Here is a 25,864-nt window from a genome sequence, read left to right on the forward strand (position 1 = left end):
TATCAATATACACAAGATGAATGTCATCATGATCATGCTGATATTTAATATGAAGTTTGTATGTCAGGGTTAAAAACTGATGTTTGCTTTTGTATGTTTATGGAAATCAAGCAGCACAAGAGAAGAAGGCTAAGAGTTAGAGGGACGTCTGGGTCTGAGAGGGCAACCAATTATTTTTTGTTGCTTCATTAACACAGCTGATTAGACATATTAGTCAAAGGTCCGTAATAAAAGTCAGATGTGATCTATTGAAATATTGGCATACATGCCTCACTTTCTTTTCAGTGTTAAGAAATTTTTTCGATATTTCCTCCTCCTTTTTCCTCTGAAGTATGATGTATTGTTGGCTCTTCCAGTGAGACAAGTTAGACGTGTTTCCTGATTGAGAGATGTGACTATTGATTGTAAAGTTAGGCAGAAAAGGTAATTAAGGAGTAGCAGGTAATGCGGTCTTTCTTGTTCAAGCTTTTTCTCAAATTATTGCAATTAACTTAAGAATTTTCCCCAGAGATTATATCTATAAAAAACCTTTAAGTCAGGGTTTCTGTCAGTTCCTCCCTCCCCCCTTTAAGTAGTGGTAAAGTATTTTCTATAGGAAAAAAAAGGCATGATGACATGGAAGGTATTTTTTTTTTTAACCTGGTAAAAAAATCATTTGCCTTGCTGTATTTTTTTTATTTATACCCATGGACAAATCTTAGTGCTGAGTTTGGTTTCCATTTTTGAAGACCCACATACATGATCCTTATCACTGTGCTGTGTGATTAGCTGGTTATAAAAGCATGACATCCCTGGTTTCTTAATGCTCATACATAGTGGCTGTTAATGACCTCCTCAGCTGATCTCAGGTGTTGCAGAAAAATAGAGAAATAGATACAATAGGTTTTATCTCATTCCATCTTGTTTGCAAAGATGAGAATGTTCCCGCTGATGTTACAAATTCTGCTGTTATTTGAGTGTGCTTAACCACAGTTTCCCACAGGATAGTTAACACTGATCTAGTCTGAACTTACTTTCCTTTGTGTTTCCTGATTTACTACAGTCATTTGGTCTTGCAGTTCCTATCTGCACAGCACTTGTAGTGTTGTCAGCTTCTGGAACATGTCTGAGTAAACAAGGGGGCTTGGTGTAGTGTACTTGAATTAACTTCCAGCTACAAAACAGCAAATCCAAATAATATGTGATGAAACATCTGGATATTTTGGTCATGAGCTTTTACATGCTTTGCTTAGCAGATGAGCTTCATTCCTTCTCACATCTTTTTCTTGATATCCCTTCTCATAAGGTCATAAAAGCTGAGAAAAGAAACAGAAGTTTTTAAAAGTCCCAAATCATCTGATGTCTTAGTGACATCTCCAAATCGAAATGAGAACCTGAAATACCCCGCACATGTAAGGAGTCATTGTGTGAGAGGTTAATCAGAGAAATGTGGCTTTATGGTGCCACTTGTTTTATTGAGTAATTAGTTTTGTACAACTCAGAAGTTTAATTGAGGAAAAAAAAGATAATATCGCTGAGAAGAGAGGAATAAAGTCTTACAGATATGTGTTGTTTACTTCTAGTGAGAAGATTCTTAGAAAAAGCAGTATGTTCCCATTGAGTTTACAAGTTCACAGTAAGATACCTCTACCATCATAATGGGCCTTTGGCAGGAGGTGGGAAGAAAAACAGCCCAAGCCAACAGTTTATTCAGAATTCAGCCTGTAACTGCCTTCTCTGCCATGTTCTTGATCTAGTATTCACCTTCCTAAAAACAATCTTTGCTTCTTGTTAGGCCCCTGCCTATGTAAAACTTGTGGGGGTGAGTGGATAGGTCCTGCTGCAGAACTGTGCAGGTGGTATCACCAAATATCTATTGTACAGTGAGAAAGTTAGGGGCTCTTGTGGAAAAACAGTGTATTTACCTCCTACATTCAGTGAACTAGCAATATCTTAGTAATACTCAAACTATTGTTGGGAGGAAAAAGCACCTATTCAGGGTATGAACAGCTCTTCTGCTGTAATACTGAGTTACTACTACAGAATATTTCATAAAATGCTGTATTTAGGCAAGCTTGCAGTCCTTGGCCTTTTTCTCTTGGTTTCAGCTGACATTTTTGCTGTAGTGAACATGAGTGCCTCCTACCACTGGCTGCTCCTATCTTCCCAATGTATCTGGCACCCTACTGCAGCAAAAGCTTTCATATCTGCTCTACAAAGCAAGTTGCCTGTCTCAGACTGTGTCTGTCCTGCAGAGCTCTGGATCTTTGGAGGCTCAGCAGCAGATAGCTGCTGTTGCAAGTATACTCTCAGTGATGATCTTTCCCTCACAGCCCCTGTCTCACACGATCCCTAACCTAACCCATATGATTTGTTTTCCTATTTTCCCAGTGCTCTCACTGTGTCAGAACTTAGGTAAATTGAGGGCTTAGTGGTGCAGTAGGGTACAGACGATCACTTTATGTCAGAATTGCTAAGGGTGTTTATTTCCTACTTGATTCCACTGAATCTCCAACCTGTTATCTTTTTACCGATCAGTCTGCTTGATGGCTTTTTCAGAATTGTGATGAAAGATGAGTATAGGAAACACACTGCAGAAACACCAGTCTTCATTAAGCCTTTCTTTTGCCTACTAAAATTGCTAATCGCATGCATCAGTGTCTTTGCCCTGAACTGTAGGCTCAGTAAGAATGTGGCATAGTAAAATAATAATCTTAACTTGTAGCTGCAAGAGTATGTTTTTGTGCTCATCTGCTGCATCAGATGCAGTTTCTTCAGTTTGTTTTTAAATCTTTTCATGAATCAGTGCTACTTTTGACATCAGATCTTTGAATTTCATTGATCTGTCAATACACACAGATCATTAATAAATACATCTTCGTGCCTTTTAAGGCACGAAGATGTATTAATGCTTTGTCTTAAGTGACACTATATAGCTTTAAATTTTTACGCCATCTGCAAAACTATTGACTGTGTCAAGTTCCTTCTCTTTGTGGTTTAAAAATAAAATCAGAATTAAACTTCAGAATTAGAGCAGAATGGTTGAGTTGGAAGGGACCTACAAAGACCATCCGGTCCAACTGCCTGACCAACTTCAGGGCTAACCCAAAGTTGAAGCTTAGCATTGAGGGCATTATCTAGGCATCTCTTGAACACTGACTGGCATGGGGCATCAACCACCTTGCTAGAAAGCTTGTTCCAGTGTTTCACCACCCTCATGGTAAAGAAACGTTTCCTTCAGGCTGTCCAGCTCCATCTGCAAGGCCTCTCGTCCCTCTAGGGAGCCAACAGCACCTCCCGGTTTAGTATCAGTGGTGAACTTGCTGAGGATGCATTCCACTCCTGCACCACATCATTGATAAAAACGTTGAATGGAGTGTTGAAAAGAATTGTCTTTCTTCTTGTGGAAATGATTAGAAGGCTCCATACAGAGATATTAAAAGTGACACATTGCTTCATTCTAAGCAGTAAACCCAGAACACCAATTTATGTTAGACAACGTACTTCCCTGAAATCCTTGTGTGTTGCGAGGAATTACTGCTGGAAATCGAGATAGAAAATGAATTTTTCTAGATATAAAATGTATTTTCAGAGCATCAAATCTCAGGTTATTGGGGTGGAAGTGACATGTTTCTGTCTGATGAGGATTACTGCAGATGTGAGGGAGTAACCCAAATTGATGGTGGAAGTTTATACTACCCTTAAGAAGAAAGTAGTTGTTTTGTGATGTACGTCTAAAGTTAAATTGGAGTTCATACTTTAAACCAGGATATTCTGTCAGCCAGTGTATTCAAGCCTCGTAGAGCATACGTATGTTGTTGACATAGTGGCAAGTCAAGGAAATTAGCAGTCTTTAAAGTCCAGCTGTTTTTTTGCTATTTCTGGCTGCTTTCCTTAGAAGAATTTCAGTTCTGGCAATATAATGAACAACATAACTGTTGTGTTAGGGTATTTTTTTTCTGTTAACTCCTCATTTTCTCTGTAGCCCTGAAGTGAAACAGTGTCAAGCATTTAGTTAAAAGCAAAACCTCATAAAAATGCTTTTTTTAGGGAATTATAATGCTTTTCTTTGCAAATGTATTTTAACAATGAAGTGTTTTTTTCCTGCTCTGCTGCCTGCTCAAAAGGACTTTTGTATTCCTCCTCTGGATGCTTGGCAAACTGCTGCTGTAAGCTTCTGCCAAAGCTTGCTGGGGCAGGCATACCCCAGCAGTAGGCAAGGCAGGCTGAGCAGAGCTGTTGGGAGAACCCACTGGTTTTTATAGCTCGGGAGTAATTAAATACAGCATCAGCAATGCCCATGACACTGTTCAGTGGATGATATTAATTGTGTTATTAACGTCTCTTCACAGCACCATGGAGCCAAGTGCATGTTGTTCTCATGTTATAGCTAATGAAGTGGAACTCAGGCTGTTTGTTGAAGGCTGCGTTATCATTCGGCAGGGAAGCAGATAAGCAGAAAGTGGGAATCTGTGACCTCTGTACTCTAAGCCCACTAGAGAGTGCTGTTTCCAGTTAAATACTGCAGCCCTTATTTCTCAGTAATAGGATGTATCCTTGGGGCTTCTGGAGGGGAAGAGCAAGCCAGAACAATTGGGGCATTAAGATTAGGAGCTGTTTAGTACAGCTGAGCTGGCAGGAAGCAGTGGAGAAGCATCTCCCTTCTCCCACTGCTGGTTACAAGACGGGTTGTGAGGCCGCGTTGTGTTGTGACTTCCTTCTTCACTTCTTCAGTGTATCATCTTTTAACAATAGACATCATTTTCTGAAACTGTTATCTTTTAGTAGTAATAGTGGTTGTGCTGAGTATTCCTTGGAAATGGTTATCTTACAAAGCATAAGCAGGATTATTATTTCTTTTGTCCAGAATGAATTTAATGAAGGGACCTATAAACTTACTGTTACGTTCTGTAATCAAAAAAGTGTGGCAAAATGCACTGTGCAATACAAATTAGTGAATGAGAACATTGCGAGAAACAAAAAAGGTATATTTTAAATACAGTGATCTTAAAGGACAAACATATAAACATAGTAACATCTAAATAGAAAGCTGGAAGCATCATTTTCCTGGTTTTTCTGAGCTAGAATTTCAGAGCTGCTGCATTTCAAAAGGCTTTTTTATCTGTTTTTGTTGTTGTTTCCCCCAAAACAAAGCCATTTGATGATATGAAATCAGATTCTGTCAGCAAACTTTACAACAAATATATATGTGTGTGTGTGTGTATATATGTGCATGTATTGTGCAGAGGGATTAGACATGTGTTGTGATGTGTAACCCAGTTGTTTGTATCTTCATAATGAGTATTTAAATGAGTGCCAGAGGCCTTTATTAGCATCATGGAAAAAATGCAGGCTTTGTGCAAAATTAACTTTCATGTGAAAGAGGAAGCTTGGAAAATGTCCTTGAAGGAGGCTAGCAAACGTCTGTGTGCACGAAGCATGAAGTAGTATTGCAATTTTCTTACGGTATCTGATCTTGTTCTTTCTAATACCAGCGTCTTTTTCTTTAGTCACCTTTCCGCACCTTGCAGGTTCTGCTCCTTCATGGTCTAGTCTCATGGATAGCAGCAAGCAGTGGGATTACTATGCACGGCGAGAGAAGGATAGGGAGCGGGAGAGAGAGCGATCTCGAGATCGGGACCGCGACCGGGACCGAGACAGAGACCGAGAACGGACCAGAGACAGAGAGCGGGACCGAGATCACAGCCCGACTCCAAGTGTGTTCAACAGGTTAGTGCAACACCTTCAGCGTGCTGTAACTCTGCTCCTAACTGTGTCCATGTTACATGGCATATTTCAGCTTTAAAGGTTAGTGTCCAGCTGTATCCTCCGAAGAAATAGAGGGTGTGGCCTCCTTCCCTTCCCCCTTTTCAATTGGAAACTATAATTGATTTTCTAAACAGAAAACACAAGTGCCAAAACTACAGTGTACGTCCAAACTGGTTATAGTGTTCTACAGATTAAAGGTGGGATTTAAACACTGTGTGTGAGTGACATAGTCAGCTCTCATTGATTTCAGTTCTACAAAAATCCGTAGAAGCGTTAAATGAACTTTCAGTTGCCATTTAAGTGCCAAGAGCAATATGGTACAGCATTGTACCTTAATTCATGGGTTTAGCCTTTAAGATGGGTAGTTTAGTCATTAGCACTAGCTGGATAATAACCTCTCCTACCATTTAAAAAATTTACTTTAAGGTTAAGGACCTTTTTTGGTTTGTTTTCAGGCTGATAATTACTGTCTTTCAGGCTTTCAATCCTAACTCCTTAAAATAAAAATAAAAAATAAAAACCGCAACTGTTCTGTGGCTCATGTGCACAAGTACAAAGCATTTAATGTTGAACTTGCTGTGACTCCACAGATTCACGTGGCCTTGTTGGATATAGACTTACCTATATTTACTTTGCTCAGTATTTGGGGGTGAACGTCTTGACTGCTTTTCTCAGTGTTTTTTGTTAAGTTTCAGTTTTGCAGAGAATGTACATTAGCTGTTGGGCTGCTTTTTTTGCTAATAGCTTTATAGTGGGGAATGAGAACACCCGGCGTCGACATGACTTAGCTGAGAGCTGAGATTTTTATGCATGATGGTTAACTAAAGACCAGGCGCAGGAAAGCTGCTTTTCCATGTAGGCACACGCCGAGATTACTGCAGTGCTGTCCTCTCCTGCGTGCGTGTGCTGTGTTACAGGGTCAGTTTTGGGGAACTGACAACCGATCTAAACATCTGTTTCTCAGACAGCTTGATGGAAGGCCAGAAAGGAGCCTGGTCATTCAAGGGTGCTTGAAATGAACCTTAATAGCTTCCAGGCCTAGAGAAATCTCTGTGCTGCTGCCAGAGTTATCTGCAAAGGAGGGGGAAGAGCAGGCCTCAACTTTTTTATGTGACTAAATTATCCACCATCTGTAGCAAAGCTGTTGCCACATGGCCGTGTAAGAAAATGGGAGGCCCTTAACTCGCATAAGTTGGGTTGGGAATCACAGAGGAGGTGGGAGAGGTTTAAGAAAGGCAGAACATGCAGACACACTGCTTTTTGTTTTGTTTTAAAAAAAGGTTTATTTTCAATTTTGTGCACTCTAAAAAGCTGCAAGGAAGGAAGAGAATGTGAACTATTCTAGAGACAGCACGGATGCGGTGCTTTTATTTAAATCCCCTTTGTTTAAACTTAAGCAATCCTGTTGTGAGATTTGGAGTAAGGATCGTCTTTAGCGTTTTATCGCTCAGAAATGACTGCTTTATATGTTGTTAGCAGTTCTTTTCAAGATTAAAAAAAAAAAAGTGAATTGCTTAAAATTAAAAAAAAAATAATAAATTTTGGTGATACTAACAGGGTAAAAATAATGTGGTTTGAAAATGAGCCTGCAGTTTTCTGTTTCATTCCACCTTTGCCCTGCTGTCAGATGAAATTGTGCATTTTCACAATGTATCTCATTCTCTGTTCCCTTGAGAAAAGGCTGTGTTTTCTGACAGTGATCCCTTCTCCAAAGAGTACGTCTTTTTTTTCTGTTTTGATAGTTTCACATCAGTTAGTTACTCCTGAAAATGAAAAGTTCAGCATTTGATTGATAGCTTACTGTTTTATGGTGGTTCTTTAGTAATTTAAAAATATATTTCTGAGGTCATGAAAACCAATAACCCGGTGCAGCGGAGCAGACTGGGGTCTGTTTGGCTAGAAAAAAGCTTTATAGGAAAGGACTTGGTGTCAGGTGGACCGCAAATTGCACAGGACTCAGTGCTCTGTGTGCAATAAACATCAAAATGCAGCGAGCTGCAATAGTTACAAGATCTGTGAAATCTAAGAAACGATAGTGACATCTGTGCCACTATCACAAAAGTGTAAGTGGAAGAAGTTTTTAACTGGGGGGTGACAGAGCCCTGGCACAGGCAGCCCAGAGAGGCTGTGGAGTGTCCTCCTTGGAGATCTTCAGAAGCCACCCGGACGTGGTGCTGGGCAGCCAGCTCTGGGTGGCCCTGCTGGAGCAGAGCTGGGACCAGGGGGCCTCCAGAGAGCCCTGCCAGCCTCAGCCGTGCTGTGATCTGTCACAAGTGTACTTTTGAGGATCAGCTTACTCTCAGATGTGTGGTTGGAAGTGCAGTTAGGATTTTATACTAATGTAGTCATTAATCAGTGCAGTCGTGTTACTTGGTCGTAAGTCGTAACTTCGAGTTCCTCAGCAATAGCTCTAGTTTCCTGAATTTGGTATGTGAATATTTTTAATGTCTCTTACAAAATCTGGAGTTTGAGTTTTGTTTGATGCTTCTCTGCACTGTTCTAAATCACTAATTTGCAATTCTTGAATTTTGCTTCATGATAGAATCATACAAAATTTCGTAGAAAGACCAGTGCTGTTGCTTCAGACGTCTCTCCCCCTTCTCTGAATTTTTATGCATCGCTATAATAATCACTGATGTAATTCTTACCTGGGAAATGGCCACTAGGTCCAAATTATGGCCGATAAAATCATTTTGGTTTAAACCCTCACTGCTGCAGGGCATGAGAAATCTCTAGAGGGGAGCTGTTCTCCTTGCAGGATCTGTCTGACTTGTTCTGCAGAGCTTTAAAGGTTCTGCTGCTGTCAAGGACTCCTGAAGAGACTTCATCTTATGGTAAATGTTGGCAAAGAAACATGAAGAAAAGCAAGAAACACTTGGCTTTTGTCAGCTTAATAGTATCTAAATTGTTGCTCTAATTGCTACCTTGGAAAGCCGGGTTATGTTGTACCTTTCTTTAGGACTTGGTAAGGGTCTTCCAAACCACTGTTACTGCAACTATTTATATATTACATGAAGTCTTAGTTAATTTTTATTGAAGTCTAGTTGTTAAATTATATTTGGGTACTATATCTGAGTAGGAATTTCTTGGTAGAGAAAAGATGAAGCGAGCCTTTTCATGCAGTGCTAATGCAGAGTGCGAGTGGTTTTAGCTAACAACCATTACTACTCTTTTATTTTTTAAATTTCACTGAACTTTTAGAACTGTCCTTTTTATCAAGACAAAGTGTGAAAATAGATTCTGAATTAAAGGCTTGAAATTCTTGTATAGCCTGTAGTATTTAATTTTCTTACTAGCGTTGTGGCAAGGCAGCACTTAGAATAATCCTAGAGAGGAGTGGAGGACAGCATTGGCATCGTAGAGAAATTAATGCAAAAAGCCACCCAAAACACACCATATTTTACTGTCCATTTCTTTGCACCTAGTGTTTCCTTTCTTGAAGCAGATATAAGGAAATAGATCAGTGGTACCAAAAATATAATTCAGTTTACTGAATTGGCTTGTAGTAGGCAAAAGGTGGGCTGATGAGTGCTGAGCATTGCACACAATAACCCGGAAACATTACTGAAGTTTACGTAGGATTGTACTTCATTCAGAAACAGGTTTAAGCTAACTTCTTGATAACTCCAGTATAAATTTAATAGGACACGTGCATTCTTCTTGCCTTCCATTTTTATCAAACAATCCCTTTTCCAAATGATACCATATACCAGACTTCTATGGCTACGGTAAAGAGCTTTAGTATACCTTTAACACATGTTAAAGAAGCAACTTTAAGATGTTTGTCATTTATTTCAAGGGCATGTGAGAATTTATTATTAAATGTATATGTATATATACTGTTTAATGTTACTGTCCTAAAAAGCCCATCTTCTTTTTACCAGTGATGAAGAACGATACAGATATAGAGACTACGCAGAAAGAGGCTATGACCGCCATAGAACAAGCAGAGAGAAAGATGACCGACACAGAGAGCGGAGACACAGAGAGAAAGAAGAGACTAGACACAAGTCATCTCGAAGGTTTGATTTTTAATAGGATACGAAAGACTTTTACCAGCTTAAAAAAATAAATTTTTTAAAGAACCCCAAACAAACTGGAGTTTCGTGGAAAGGCAGTAAACACGTAGATGTACTACTTGGAACAAGTCTGCCGTATAAAATGTGGACAGACAAAAAGCAGTGCTGGCCTTGGGTAACTGCATATTGATTGATGAGTGTGACAGTCTTAGCTAGTGAGCAGAAGTGAATTTGGGGAAAGAAGTATAAAGTGGTGGGTCAGAAAGAGGCAGAGTGAAGCTGACATTCAGCAGCGTTAACACAAGAATTTAATGTTTCTTACAAAGTAAAATAACCCTTATGCTCACTCTGCAGAAATAGTTCAACTTTTTCAGTTAGAAATAAAGGTTAATTCAGGGGAAGGGGATCAGTAAGAATGTTAAATCCTAAGGATGCCAGTAGTGATGTGACATTGCTAATAATACTGCTGTTAGAATACGGGTTACAAATGTGGAAAATTACTCAAAAATCCCAGTAAAAAATGGGGGACGTGTAGAGGTATGTACCATTACATGAAAAATTGCTTGATTCTGACATCCAACTACTATATGGGACAGAACAGAAGCAGGTGCCTGTTTTCAAATAAGAATGCAAAGGCAGGTTTTCTGCACTGTGTAATTATATGGGGCCTGAAGTTTCATGCAATCGCTTGAGGTGTATTTTCCCTCTTTTTATTTAGTAACAGCAGACGCCGCCATGATAGTGAAGAAGGGGATAGCCACAGAAGGCACAAACACAAAAAATCCAAAAGAAGCAAAGAAGGAAAAGAAGCCAGCAGTGAACCTGCTCCTGAACAGGAAAACACTGAAGCTGCCCCTGTGGAATAGGCTTGTGTGATTTTTGCCTATTTGCATATATATTAGTGCCGGAAATAGATTACTATAAATCTTGTTATTTTTCTGGGTATTAAAATAATTTCCTCTTAATCTTGTTCTGTTAGTATGAAATCGAAGGTTACTTGGTTGGTTTTTTTGAAAATAAAAGAATAAATTTTTCATGTTAAGATTCCTGGACTGACTTTGTCTTTTAAGAAACGTCGAGAAAATGTCTTGCATCTAGAGGCTTATGCTCTTTCAACATATGTAGGGATTAAACTCTTTGTATTAAATTGTCTCCTTTTTCCATAAGCCAGTGGGAAGGTCATTCTTTTGCTGGCTTTAGAAGCAGTGTGCATTCACTTTATTATACACCAACATCTGGAACAGTGTGAGTTTAACATAGCTTTTGGAGGTCATATTTGAAAAGGTCATCCTTTATACTGCAGGGACAGGCAGAAATTGCAGAGTCTTCAAGAACTTCATAACGAATTGTAATGAAAAAATTAGGGGAGGGGGAAAGGTGCTGACTGTTCTTAGTCCAGTGGAACACTGAGTGTGGTGATCATACACTTGGTAATTATGTCTGGTTTGTGTGGGTGCATAAGGAAGACTTAAGCTGGATAATCATCCCTGCTGCTTTTCAGTGGCTTAAGAGAAAGTTCAGTTTAGTCTTTGTTCTGGGGGACAGCTGTTACTAACATGATAAAGGTGAACGAACATAGCCTCCTCACATTGCTAGCTTTTGAGAAAAAATAAGACTGAAACATACATGATTTGCAGAGAAAGGCAAAGAACTATCTTAAGAAAAAAGTAGTAAGTCCATCATCACTTTCAGATTTCCTCTTTCTAGCACAGTGTTGTGAGATTGGCATGGCAGTCCTGCAGAAATGACACTGCCTCATCAGGGTGCTTGATGATATTAGTAGGGTGCAGTGTACTTAGTTAAAAATGATAATTCTATATGAATTTATTCAGTCTATATTCTATATAAAAATCCTTGATTTAATAGTATTAGTCAGAATCCAACAGGGAGACCAGTTTGTTTGGTTTTGAATGAAAATAATGTCTGTACAAGTACACAGTTACAGTTATTTTTAATAATTTTAGAAATGTAGTTCACAGTTTTACAGACTAACAAACAGTACTTGAAAGTCTTGAAAATACCAGCTTCATGCTGACCATGAGAAGGTACACATAATCAAAGTGCTATTCGTGTGTTGGATAAAAATCTTCACCTGATTTTTGCAATTGGAAAAACTGCAAGGATTTTTTTTCATAAATTATTCAAGGATTTATTTTTATAAATCAAAATAAAGTGGGTGAGCAGGAGTTGCTGCTCCCTAAATTCCATGATTATTATAATGCATTAAATATATATATAAAAAACAAAACAAAACACAAAAAAGCTTAAGAACATGGGGAAGGAAAGAAGTCTGTAGCTTAAATCACTCTGAAGTGATTCTCTGATGTCTCCTTGCTTTGCCTAAACTCGACTTTTCTTGACATGCAGGTTGAAATTTCCCAAACCTTTTCATTATAAACACGCATTTGACCCCCAAAAAGCAAACTGGCCAGCATCTGTTTCTGTTGTTTCATTTTTTTCTTTAAGTTTCTTCTTGTATTCTCCATGAAGACTCATTTTATAAAAAAGTGCCAGGCCAGGAAACAATTGTGAGAGTAATTTTTCCTTTCAGTTCTTTGAGCATCCTCGCCAAGCAGGCATGCATCATTCCTGATGTGTTCCTGCCATTGACAGCAAGGAGGATATCACCGCATCTGAAAAAGAAAAGGTAAATAGGAGAAATTCATCAGTGTGACTTCTTATCTGAAACACTGGTAAATAACAAAGCATGCCCTTAAGTTGTGAGGAAGGGGTAGAAGCGAGCAGCACTATTCCTTCTCAGCTCACCACAGTTCACAAAAAGGGAATAGAACAGGTGAAAGTAGTTTAGTGTTCACACTTTTCCCTCCTTTTCTTTGCAAGTATAATTAATTAAATATATTTCAAGGAAAATAGGTTATAATTTGTTCAGCTGTGAATGAGCTGTGTTCTAAACAAAGAATTTTTAAGACATCTTTATTGATAGGTTTCCTACATCATTCTGCATTTTACTATCTTAAATTATATTGGTGTTTGCAGGGAAGTTAGGTTTGGATTTTTTTATTATTATTATATTTATTATTATTTTTTAAGCTGGGGATATGGAGAAGATTGCCTGTGCTGACATTCTTTTCATGACCCCAGAAATAGTACTTTTACACTAGTGACTGCTAGACATCAAAAAATATCCTACAATGGAAGTAACTCTGTTAAAGTTCAGGGCACTTGTGTCCTATTTACAGAGCTTAACTCTGTACTGCATTGAGCTCGCTATAAATTTTTAATGCACTAATATGTAACATGCTTGTCTTCCTAATTATCTGTGATTCCTTTTTCCCCACTTACTCTGTGTTCAAGTAAGCTTTATTTTTTGTTTAAAAATAATCTGGGTGACTTAATTGAATGCTGCTACTTATCAGATAATTATCATTACCTAATTCTTCCATCATTATACGCTGGTGTTCCCCCAACAATGGATTTGATAAAGAATGGTTTGTTCCCAGTGTGTTCTTCGTAGCCTCCTACGATGCTGAAGCCAAGACTTCCGGATGTGTTTCTTCGTAATATGATTTCTTTGCAGCTGTACAAATACCTGAAAGAAACCAGTCTAATTAAATGTCTTATGGTTAACTTTGGATTCGGATGAATCATTAATGATGCATCTGCTTCTTAATATGCTCGTAGAGTATTTCAAAGTAACACCAAAGCTCCACAGTAGTAAACACCTACAGTTTCCTTTTCTTTTGTAATGCTGCTTTCCACAGCCAGTTACACTAGAAGTAAAATTACTGGCTAATCTTGGTTTTAAAATATTTACATGAAGGTGACAAAACTGAGACTGCATTTAGTATTTGTAAGTTGCAGTTCCAGAAACTATACTTCATTTGCCTCAGACAATCCAGTGACTTGTTTTATCTTCTGGATAAGAGCCTTGTATGTGCTGTGTTTAATCATGTCAAAAGTAGCCAGGCATCTAGGACTGTGGTGCATGTCAAATCTAAAACAAAAATTTCAAGGCCAATGCAATGCATCAGAATCACAGAAATCACGGAGATCACACAAAGGAGAGTACCCCTGGAAGAAGGAATCCTGAGCTTTGCTTGTCACATGGCATGGTAAGTTACAAATGGAAGACGAGAGAAGCCCATGCATCTCAGTCTGTGCTTTGGAGTGCTGAGTCTGCTGTCGAGAAGATAGCTTGTCCTCACTCCAACAATTAACAGTATTTTATGGTAAGTAAGGTGAAATCTGCCTCTCCTGCCTTTTGTCTTTTACATTTATGATACTGTAAATTATGTTAATTCAAAGCTTATCTGAAACAACCAATATGGGAAAGTGAGAGTAGTATCGTAATTAGACTCCTACACTTTGTATATGGCTCTCAGTACTTTGAACATCTGTTTATTTTTTTTCCCAACCAATCAGAAAAAAAAATGTAATTTCATTAGTTACAGAGCAACAGAATTTTCTGTCTTTAATACTTAACCCACTCATTGTTATCAGTTTGCCCAGGAATGACTGAAAAACCTGAAAACCCTTTCACTGTTCCAAATCTGAAGTGGCAGCCTGGCCTTCAGCAAGCAACTGCTCTGAGCTCCATTCAGAAACTCTTCAGGTTTCTGAGAAACAGCTGACCCTTCTTCTGGAGAAGGATTAATAACCTTATCTTAAAGACCAATGTGTCTAGCATTTTTACATTTTGTCAAATAATGTTTTTGCTCTGTTTCAGAGCAGAATTTTATAGTAATGCTCAATTAGTCCCTTGGGACCTACAAATATTCACCTGCTGCCAGGATGGTAGGTATATAATATTTGCACAAGCAGTCACTGGCTGCTAATGTAAGAAACAGGTGACATTTGGTTCTGTCTTCAGCAGCCAGGCATTATTACTTTACCATCTGCGGACTTTTTAAATGTGCAAAATCACTTAAGACCTCTGTGTTTGATGGTACTTACCAAGGTCATGACCAAGCAATGCCAGGATTCAGCCGGTAGTGCTATTACCTAGTGTTGGTTTTGCAGGGCAGGGTGCTCTGCTGCCCTGAGTTATGTTCTTTGCCTTAAAGAGGACATCAGCAAAACTGGGAGATGATAAACTAAATTCTGATGCCATAGGAAGCAAACAGTCAAGCAGGTAAAGACATGAGAAGAAAACACATCAAAGACGAGGCTTACGTGCATCCTGTACAACATTCTGTAACTTCATTAGCTACATGGTCTCCATCAGTCTGGAAGGCATAAATGCATGCTTTCTATCAAAGAGTATGCTAGATTTAACTAAAATAGGCATGGTTTACTAGCATTACCATAGTTTTATGGTGTACTTAATTTCCAAAAAGTACTTTTAATGTGATGGTTGAGTTTCAGTTGCCCATTGCCCTTGCACCGTAAGCTGAATCAGAAGAAACTGATGTTCTGATGTTACAGAACATAAAACTTTAATTTATTTTAGGATGAATGGGGTACATCTAGCTCCAGTATCTTGATTAACCTTGAAATTAATTGCCAGTACAACACTGAGTGTTCCTCTGATCATCTGGTGATGTTGCTACTTTGCAGCTCTGCAGGGACCTGCCAGAACCAGGCCAGGAAATTACTCCTACTCACCTGAAATCAGACCTGAAACCACCTTATCAGCAATAGCTGTCATCAGCACAGCTGTTTTGTTCTGGGGATGGATCCCCATGTCCTGACCCTGATCCCAGTGCCTGACCGAGGGGGCTGGCTGTAGGCTGCATTGACAGCAAGGGCAGCAGAGACCAGGAAGCAGGAGGAAAGGGGCTTTCCCTAAGGGTTTACATCTTTGTCATCTTAAGTTCCTGATACCCAAATTGGTAATTAAATATTCTAAGTTTAACGCCCTGAGTCTGTTTTGCCCACAGCAGTAATTGGTGAGTGATTTCCCCAGCTTTATTTTGACCGAGTTCTTCCTCTCATTCCTCCTAAACAGCCAGGTCCAATCCATCACCTTGGGCATAGCTGGAGACTGACATGAGCTCATACATGAGCTGCTCATTAATGCTCTTGGAAATGTAAAAGGGATGCTGGGAGCCAGGCATGTGCAATGCCAAGCTACGTACCAGGCTGTTCTGCTTGCTGCAGTAGTTTGTATGCAAGCAGGGCTGCCTTGGCTGCCCGAGCAAAGAGCAGCCAGAAGAGAGGTATTTCATTTGGCTCTTTACAGCTGTGTAGTAATCAAGACAAGCTCAAAAGTGCCACAGAGAGAAAATGAAACAGTACTTGCGTCATCCAAAGATGCTTAGTGTGCTTGAGTAGATTATTTTTCTGTGGTAATGAACCTCCCCAGCCTGTGTGTTTTGACCCAGATAACTGCCATAACCCACTAGGCTGCGAGTGGTCCAAAGCAAACCATCTTCTGTCTTGGAACAGAGCAGCTTGCGGCCCTCTGCCACTATCTGTACATATTCCAGCAGTCAGAAAACCGAGGACGAGGAGTAATTTATGTGTGAACTTGTCACAGATTCAAGCCTTGAGGATAAGCAGTGTCTAGACACAGGGTCCGATCCGAAGGAATACTACAACCGAGCAGCAATTCCTGTTGCACAAGAAGTTTGAAATTGCCTATTTACAAGCAGTTAAATGCACAGTTCCTTCCTTCCCTTCATGAAGGGTAAGTAGCCTCACGCTATGGGAGTCAAAGCCAACGTGACTTCAGCAATAACAGGCTTCAAACTTGTGACACTTCCCCCCTGCCCTGTTACAGTATCTGGCAGAGGACGGGAGAGATGTGTGAGAATTAGTACCGTCAGAGCCGGGAGGGAGTTAATCTGGGGGAGTTTCCCTCCTAGTCCATGTTTTAGATCCAGTTCTACCCCTGGTCTACAGAACGACTCCGGCCTACCCCTGTCTTTCTCATCTCACTTCGCAGATGAACAAAAGCACTCATGTGAAGTACTAATGTTTGTAAATGTTATGACAGGATGATCTATAAAGTATTTTTAAGTGCTAGCTGGGGGAAGGAAACATGAGGAGAGAAAAAGGAGAGCGGGAAAACAAGCTAGAGTAGGAGAAACATCACAGGGCTGGGGAAATGCTTTTCACCAGCTGCTACGCATTATTTTCTTTGTGCATGCTTAACAACATTTCCCTCCAACAATAAACGAGACCTGTCTTCCTCAACAACAAACAATTAAATTAGCTACCCTGAAATAAGGCTCCAGGCTGGAATGCTTAAGTTTCTGCATCACTGTTTCCTACCGCCTCCCAGCCCGCAGCCCCCCTGCGCCTGTGCAGTCCAAGTTTTGACAGATGTCAGATGCACATGTGCGTCTATTTTATAACCACCCCGCACTGGAGTGTACTACAGAAAGAACAGAGGAGTTGTTTATGTACTATCAAACCATAGAAAACTAACCAGGGCCAATTTTGAGATCACTGAAACTCAAGTGAGTTCCACAAACGTGAAATTGTGCAAGACAGCATTTCCAAGGCTTTGAGCTTCGGTGCGAGGAGTCAGATAACCTGTCTAGATGATTCTGCTACTACTGACTCGATTCAGAAATATAGTTCCCTAAAACTCTGTGCCTCTCATCTATGTCCATCTTTGTAATACGTGTGCAACTCCTGTATGAGTGCAAAAGTAGCCTGTTTCCCAGAACTAGGCATTTACAGTATGCCAGCCTCCAAAGTAAGGAAGCTACCTTCCTCTAATCACATAGAAAACAGGCTAACATCAACAGGAGCCACTTCATCAGTTGTGGACGGGGATCTGGAGGTATCCTCTAGGGTTTCGCTTATCTCAGACAGCACATCTTATAGAACCATACTTCACAGGATTTTCATCAAAACTGTTTTTTGAACACGGAAGAAATCTTGCCTTTTCTATTTGTTCAGTTTTTCTTATGCAGGCATGCCCCATCCATCTTCACAAGTACCTTACATGACCCTATGTAGCGATAGCCTTTCCTACAGCCTATCTGTATTGACTGTTCTTAGACTCAGGCACCTAGGAGCAGTCCCTCTGGAATTTGGGATGGTTTTACTGTCATCATGGTGGTTTTAATTAAGATAGGTGAATCATCAGCCTTCCCGCCCCACGGCTGCACACAAGGCAACCTTAACTGAAGCACCTTAACCTTTACCAAGACAGACCTGTCTGAAGTGCATGTGGACAGAGAATCACTTTCTGTAGCAGCATGGAAAAAAACCTGTGAGACTTCTGGAAATACCTTGAGATCTATCAGGCTGTAATCCTTGCCAAAAGCAAACTGAAGGACTGATAGGGAAAGGTTAAATGCTCAGACTGGGGGGAAATGAGTTAATATGACACACGTTCTAGTGAGGGAACTTGCTGAAGGACTTCCAGATGTCTGGTGTGGGCCCTGGAGGATCAGTACAACAGTATGAGGGTAAGAGCATTCACGCTGAGGAAGAATGAAGGCTCCGATTGTACCTAATGAGCAAATCCAAATCTGATCCTCGTGCTCTGTGTGAACCAACTAGCCACTACCAAGGATGAAGCACACCTTTGTCACTGTCACATCTGATCAGTTCTGGTCCCTGTCTCAGTCTGGCAGTCGGACCCGCATGCTGGCCCGGCATACTAATCCCCTGCTTGGGTCCGGCAGAGAAGGGCCGCACTGTGCCTGGCATCGCAGCTGGGGATACAATTACAATCAGCTTCCTGTTCTCAGACTTGCTGACATTGGGGCTAATTTTCCTTCAGACTGAATGGGTGGGAATGGCTTCACACATGCATACATGGAAGAGAGGATATGGCGAGCTTAGATACTGCTTTTCCTCTCACACTTCAAAGCTGTACTGAGGGATGAGAAAATTGGGTGCGAGTCTGCAGCATTGTGGAGTTGTGTCATACATCTCAGTCTCCTCACTGAGGAAATACGTTCTTTGGGTGGCTCTGGGTAGGAGATGAAGACCAGGCAGCTCAGGTTGTCTATACAGCAGAGCAAAGTTGTGGTTACACAAGGCATAGACAGGGTCCAACTTCTTGTGCCCATCTAGCAATGGATGGTGACTGAAGGCAAGATCAGCACTGCAGAGTTCAGCAACCACAAGGCCTAGCCTGCTTGCTTCCTCTCTGCTGGGAACAATACCCCTGCCTTCGTGTTGGCACACCCAGGAGTGCACAAGCAGCAAGCAGGAATGGGGATCTCACTAGGCCTGCCTTTCTGAAGGGGCACTAGCTGGGAGTTCACCATTGCCTGGGGTTGCAAGCTATAGGCCATCAGTTTATTGCTTTTTCACAGGAATAAAAACATAGGCCTCTCTGCTGGAGGAGGAACCTCTCATCTGTGGTGGTCAGACACACAGACATCCTGCTCCTGCAGCACTTAAGCACATGTTACAGTTAGCTCCAGGCCAGGCCCCAAAACACAGCTGTGTGAGGCACATTTGGCTGTCACGGCAGACCTTGCTGCAAGGTGAAGAAGCTCAAAATGGCTCAGGCCAGAAGGAGGAAGAGCATTTAACCTGCTGTGTGAGTGCAGGGAACGAAGACATGTCCTGAATCTGTGCCTGTAAGCAAAAGCCCACCTATTTTGCAGACTGTTTTCTTCATAGAAGAAAAAGAAACTTTCTGAGACGATACTGGCTTTAGGATGAAAGGGTGAAAATAGCTAGTAGGCTAAATTCTTCTTTCCTTGAGGCTGGGGAAGGCAGTTCCCCACCGGAGTGATGCTAGCCTTGTGTACCCACAGACTCAGAGCACATCCTCAGTTAACGCTTCACGAAACGTCGCCGAAGCTGCAGGTATCTGCTGCGTGCACCAAGCGGGAGAGAAGTTCACCACATGTGATGTGGCTTTCATTATCCCTACTGAAACAACAACACAGCTGCTTCCTGGATGTGACAAATGTACTCCTTTCTGTCGGGGGTGGGGTGAAGAGAGGTGATTTGGAGATACTGGCCAACTGCACGCACTCTGTAACTTTTGTGTAAAGTTGAACAACTGAGCAGCATTTGGAGAAGAATTCAGGGCTGTGCAGCTAGGGAGCAGCAGGGGCAGCTCTGCCTTCTGCAGGGTGGTCGAGCCAAGGCCCCGGTTTAACAAGATCCTGTATCCATATAAGCTTTTCCTTTCACTCCCTATGTGCCAGATAAGTTTTCAGGACTGGAACAATTCAGGATACTTCCCTCCCTTGCAAGAGGATCTGCGTGTCTATTTTTCCATGTACACATACCCACTTACAAAAGGGAGGTATTTAGAGGAAAGACTGTGACAGAGCCTGGATTTAATTAAGACGTCAGTGCAATGAATCAAGCCAAAAGGGAGAAGGACTGCCAGAAAACATAAATCTTTCCTCCCACTCCCCTTCAGGGGGAGGACAGGACTGCTGGACTCACCGGGGCAGCCCCAGCCACATCACCCAGGAAGGCGACCACTCGCTGCTCTCGGCGGCCTCGGGGGGCGGATGGCGGCTGCTCTCCTCCTGGCCATCACACGCCCTCATCTCCAGGGCTTTGAGCACCACCGAGGAGCTGGTGTTTTTCAGTAGGGCGACGGCATCCGTCCGGCTGACCCCCGTCAGGTCAATCCCGTTCACGTTCAGGAGGATGTCACCTGTGATGAAATGGGTGATTGAAAACACTCTGGAAAAGTTTCTAAGACACATCCCCAGCAATAGCAAGCAAAATCCAGAGCCGAGAGCTTGCTGCCTGATGAGTCTGCTGATGGCACAGTCTAATCCACTAACTGTAGGCACTGTGACTGCCCTTGCAGGGAGATACCCCACTCCAAAGCCAGGGTGCTCTTGCTGCACCCCATCTGCATCTTCCTCAGGCCACGGGCTGTGCTCTCTAGCTGCCCCAGCATCTCTAAGTGAACATTAACCTCTCCTCGTGGCCTGCCGAGGCAGGCAACAGTCTAAAGGCTGCTCAAAACCCTGGAGGCTGATGGTGCTGTTATAACATCACGTATTCATTTGTTTCTAATTTTATCAAATTAACCAGGCTGAATTTTCCATGCTGGGTGTCTGCCTCATGATGAATATATGTATTTTTTTGGAAAATGCATCCCACTGAGAGGTAGTTATTTCTCAGCAGGAGGAGGGGGGAAAAGCTGCTGGTTTGCTCCTGTTGCCATGTCATACGTGTTTGGATTAGAAACTGTAGCTCCTGCAAGGGGGATATCCATATGCATGCTGCTGCAGGCTCCAGGGGCAGGGCCAGACTTTTTCTGCCCCAGTTTCAACTGCCTCTGTGCTTTGAGGAGCAGGGTAAAAAACCCTTTTGTACACTCAGGAAGTTGCTCCAGCTTCTGGGCAGTGATTTGGGTGAAGCTGAGCACAGGCTCCTGGAGACATAGCTTCCGAGAACAGCGGGATCTTTCACCATTCCCCTGCTCTCTACCAGTTCCTGCAAAAAATGCTGATAAAATGTGCTCCTCATCTTACTTCAATGGCTTATTCACGTGGAGGAGGAGAAGCTATCAATGTCTCCACACAGTGTTACATCAAGAGCCAAATGAAGGCATGAAGACAATGTTTCTAGACATGATATTGAGCCACAATGGATTAACATTGCTTCATGTGTGATGGGAATTCTGCTCCTCCTTTATCCCTTTTAAAACCCATAAATGATATGGCAACAAGCTCAAAAATTGACATAAAACAAAGCAAAACAAACACCAAAACCACAACACTATGAATGTTTCATAACAAAGATTTCAGTAGTTAGGAGATGGTGGTGCAAGCCCATTTTCCTGTGAAAAATGATTTTGTTTCCTACCACGATATGTTTATATTCCCCTTCACAGAGATGGTTACTGCTGTGCATAGTACCTTTCCTAGTAGCTAACTTGAGACCCTCTAATCTCACCTCCTAACAGAAATCTCTGGGACAGCTGAAAGTGTCGGGGTGTGATGCTTTTGTACTACCCCCCTGTTTTTCAAAGGAAGCCTTTGAATTAAAGCATGCTTTCAAACTCAGAGCCTTTTTACCTGTTTTTATCCTGCTGTCTCTGCTGATAACTCCTCCGGGTTCAACGCTTATCACATAGATAGGCAGATCCCATTCCCGGTTGGTTGCTCCGCCTGCTACTGTCATTCCCAGAGACTCCGTGTGATCTTTCCGGACAGCCACCACCTTCTCATGGCAGGTGACAGCATGAAGGGTGTTCTGTGATGGGGAAAACAAAACAAACACACGCAGTGGGCATGGAGACCTCCCTGACAGCTTAGGCATTTTCTACTGAAGCAAATATTCATCAGGAAGTATTGAAGGAACACCAAAGCCCTTTACAAGTGTCTGCCACATCTTTCTGGGTGGCTGGCGTAGCTCTCCCAAGGCTTAGGCTCTGTGCAGCCAGAGATGCAGCCAAAATAACCCATACTTTAGAGTCAGACACAACTTCTACTGAGCTCAGAAGCAGATTAGCAATGAAGTTATGAGAAGTATGAGCAGGTCTTTGAAATGTAAATTAAGAACACAATTTTCCAAAAGGAAAAAAAAAAAAAAGAAAGAAAAAGTGATTGATATGATCACCAGTATTGATATGATCACCAGTATCATAAACTATTAGTTTATGATCTGTATCTTACTGCTTGCAATCTGAACATCATCTGTATAGTTATGAGAAATGGTACACCCGGGTTAAAGGAATAAACCTCTTAGGACAGATGAGAAGACAGAGACTTCATCTACTCTTCCAAATTTCTGTTTCTGTATAAGATATTGGCTAGAACATGGTAGAAGTATATGTATTTCAATGAGAAAGATCTATCTATAGAGAGTGAAGTCCCACAGCTTCCAGGGTGCTCTTCCTAGTTCTCATGTTTGAGAGGTCACTCCGTGAGAGCCACCTCTGCTGTCTGAGGGCAGTCATCCTCTTGCTCCTGTCTCCAGATAGAGAGTGGTGGGTGTTACACGCACAGCACTGGCCACACAAGCTAGTCTCTGAGCAAGGGTGAAACAAACTCACGGGTAACCTTGGGAAGCATGGGGCACACAGCTTCAACACAGCCTGTGTACTGGATGGTACCTTTACAACCCATCCATTTCCAGCAGGAGAGCTTGAGAGACAAGGGTGTTTCTCCAGAAAATCTGGATGTAAATGTTAATTGCTTTGGCTTGTCATAAGCTGTGCTCCTGGCACCAGCTCCTGAAGATCCTAGTCCCTCCTGCAGAAACCCTCTTGGAGCTGGAATAGACATGCTGCTAAATACATCTCAAATGTAGCCCCCTGCCCCCTTCTCATTCACAAGTGTGACCTCACATTTACAGTATGCAAGAAGAATCTATAAATCTCATTTAAAGCCACATTAAACTCTCCTAAGCAATCTGAGATCCCACAAAGACATTCTACCTCAGTTCCTGGGCCAGGAGTGCAGAAAGAGGAGCAAGAAAGCCCATGGCTTCTCCCACTGTGACTATGAGGAAGGAAGAGAGCAGCAAGAGGCTTTTATGGGAATAGGAAGGAAGAAAAGAAGAGTGTCAGTGGGAATTATGTGGTGTGGGGACAGATACACGGAGGGCTTCTCTATACGTAGTACTGGTACAGCTTAATTTTCAGGGAAGCCACAGAGCTTCAGGAACAAAAAGGCAAAGAATTACATGAAAAAAGATCTTCTCTTAGTCAGTGGGACAAAAAGCAAACTGATATAGTTGTCTGGACATACCACCTGCAGAGAACTGGCACTGTGTCAGAGTAATCGGGTTTATGGCTTGCAACCGAACCTCAACATTTCTGAAGACTTTAAAACATTCTCTTTTAGAAGACTTTAGTGTCCTACTTCAGGTCATTTTAATCCTTCAGGAGATCACATTCGTCTTCAAGGCTTACAGGTTTTAAACTTGGTAGCTCTAACTTTGTGCAAACTAAACATAATGTTTCATCTGTGTTTGTGCAAAATGCTGTCCTTTTTCCTCTGGAAAAAGAATGCCTTTCTACCAAGAAGCAGGCACTTTTTGCATCATGTGGGATAGGGGCACTACTGATTTTCACAAATACATGGGTATGAAATTTTGTAAGAAAACATGAAGTTATAAGTAAGCTTGCAACCCTGAGCAATCAGAGCAAACCTGTTACTTATGCTATGTCCACCATGTCTCTGACTCCCAAAACACTGGCTGATAAATCAGCTAAGACTTTATTTTTGAGGAATCAGTGCAGAGAGGAGCAGCTTTCAAAGCGGTGCTGACAAATTTTCCTGTTATATTTCAGTGAACAATTATATAAGTACATGTAGTTGTCTGCTGAAACATGCAAGATCAGTTTTCCTTTGAAGCCACTCTTCTGCATGTCATTTTTTACGTGACTGCAGATAGAAAGGAGTTAGGGCAGCTTGGCCAAGACGAAGGCCGTGATGAAAGCAAAGTAAAGCCTTTTCCAGTAAACACACGTAGAGCTTTCCTGGAGGTACTGCTGATAATGAGTAAGCCAGTTAAAAGGCAGTGTTTATCAGTGACTGCTTTTCAGTGCATTCTCCTCCAAACAATTGTCCTTCTCTGTCATTCTGACATGAACTCAGAGGTTAGAAGAAAAACATAACAGTTCATCTTCTCCTTTTTACATTTTCTCTTTTGGGGGGGTATGTTTACTGTAAAATAAATATTTATGGCAGATTATCACAACATCAAAGCCACGATGTGTGCCTTGCAGGCAAAGGATGTGGCTGTGTGTGTTTGGAAGATGCATTTCACCTGAGGGCTAACCTGCTTGGATGGTCACAGAACATTGCTCAAGCAACAGGGCAATGGACTCATTTAAACGCTTGGCAATTTGTCAAAAAGGAGCAAGAAAACAGCTCCAATTAAAAATAAGTGTTATTTAATTAATGGCAAAACTCCCGCTGACTTCAAAGAAATCAAATCTGGCTGGTTTCTACATTACAGCCCTGCTCAACAGCCTCTGCTACACACGCTAGTGTTTCTGATATCTTCTCTTTCCCGAATCCAGGCAGCAGCCAGAACAATTTGGGCTGGATGTCCCGTAACCCTGCACACCACAAAACAGCTTAACGAGACCCCGTATGGGAGCAGTCTCCCAGCACGCCATACAGCCCCCATCACTGCCACCACAGGAGGATGTCATTACAAACTGTCCTCCTCCCTCTGCTCTTGGCTGCGTGGCCCATTGCCATTGGCATTGGCCTGAAAGAGAGCCGCCTTCTCGCTCCTTCCAGATGGAGGCAGGTTGTGGGGAGGGCAATGGCTTGGTCAAAAGCAATTCCTGAGCCATCGTCTGAACAAAGCGGCTGCTGGAAGGTTATTCTTGGCACTGATGGCTTGTGAGCAGCTTGCAGCCCACGTTTATTCATGTGAGGGCTCAAAGAGAGGATTCCTGGCCTGCTAATATCACCTCCTAAGGTAGGGTCAGGGGTGGGGGGAAACACAATTAAAATTAATCAGAATCCAAGTCACTCAGCAATCTGTCTATCAACCACACGTAATAAAGCAATCCCACTGATGGCAGCAGATTCACCAAACCACACACACACAGCAAACTCCCCTGATGGTGAAGTACAGCCAGTGAGCACTGCCCTGAGTTTGAGCAAGAGCATGTGCTGTGTTAGGATACTGTGCAGACCCTAGGCCTGCAAGCATTATTCCTGCTCTAATGCCTATTAAAAAATAATATATATATATATATATATGTATACATATATATATACATATATATATACATATATATATATAACATTTTAAGTCTGCCAAAGCTTGGACTTTAAAAACCTTGAATTGCAAATGATGTTCAGTTAAACCTTCAGCAAAAATAAAGATGGAGATATTCAAACTGACATGCTTGTACCCTATAAAAGGGCAAATAACACTCCAGTAGTGATTGCATCAGCCCAAAATCCTACAGGGCCTGAAGCTACTCCTGACCACTGGCTGTACTGATCTACTGATCTAATGCCAGTGTATCTTCTCTGATATAAGCTCTTCAGTGCCCACACACCAAGCTAAAGCGAGATGGTAACAGCTCAGTTTTCTCTTGTCTCTGACCTTCCCTGGAAAGTGCCCAAATTGTGGCACTGGGCAGAAACCCACAGCAGGTTGCCTACTTATTTGCTTATGGAGCGTGTATGTCTTGTGGCAAACTGGAAATCCCCCTAAAAGCCACAACCTTTTCTTCAAAAGATGATTCATTAGCCTCAGGGGCACAGTTGCAAGTCAACAGTGGCCTTTCAATCTCACAGATCCCCCAAATAACATTGAAT

General features: G+C 41.7%; 2 protein-coding genes across 10 annotated transcripts in view; one reads left to right on the plus strand and one right to left on the minus strand.

The window, feature by feature from the left end:
- The window catches only part of FIP1L1 (factor interacting with PAPOLA and CPSF1), a 43,986-nt gene extending 33,177 nt beyond the window's left edge, over positions 1-10,809 (plus strand). For 4 of the 5 annotated variants that reach the window (XM_068680330.1, XM_068680332.1, XM_068680333.1 and 1 more), the window contains 3 exons: positions 5,490-5,709; positions 9,633-9,770; positions 10,486-10,809. In XM_068680330.1, the coding sequence (XP_068536431.1) occupies positions 5,490-5,709; positions 9,633-9,770; positions 10,486-10,633 (506 nt within the window). In that variant the 3' untranslated portion in view covers positions 10,634-10,809. The remainder of the gene's footprint in view (positions 1-5,489; positions 5,710-9,632; positions 9,771-10,485) is intronic. The other variant, XM_068680331.1, reaches the window with a different exon arrangement.
- Positions 10,810-11,605: 796 nt separating this feature from the next.
- LNX1 (ligand of numb-protein X 1) overlaps positions 11,606-25,864 on the minus strand; it is a 77,598-nt gene continuing 63,339 nt past the window's right edge. For all 5 annotated transcript variants that reach the window (XM_068680323.1, XM_068680324.1, XM_068680326.1 and 2 more), the window contains 4 exons: positions 21,644-21,821; positions 20,049-20,265; positions 13,159-13,317; positions 11,606-12,400 (listed from right to left, as the gene is read on the minus strand). In XM_068680323.1, coding sequence (XP_068536424.1) covers positions 12,265-12,400; positions 13,159-13,317; positions 20,049-20,265; positions 21,644-21,821 — 690 coding nt within the window. In that variant the 3' untranslated portion in view covers positions 11,606-12,264. The remainder of the gene's footprint in view (positions 12,401-13,158; positions 13,318-20,048; positions 20,266-21,643; positions 21,822-25,864) is intronic.

This window comes from Anas acuta, chromosome 4 (genome assembly GCF_963932015.1).
Source record: "Anas acuta chromosome 4, bAnaAcu1.1, whole genome shotgun sequence".
Taxonomy (NCBI): domain Eukaryota; kingdom Metazoa; phylum Chordata; class Aves; order Anseriformes; family Anatidae; genus Anas; species Anas acuta.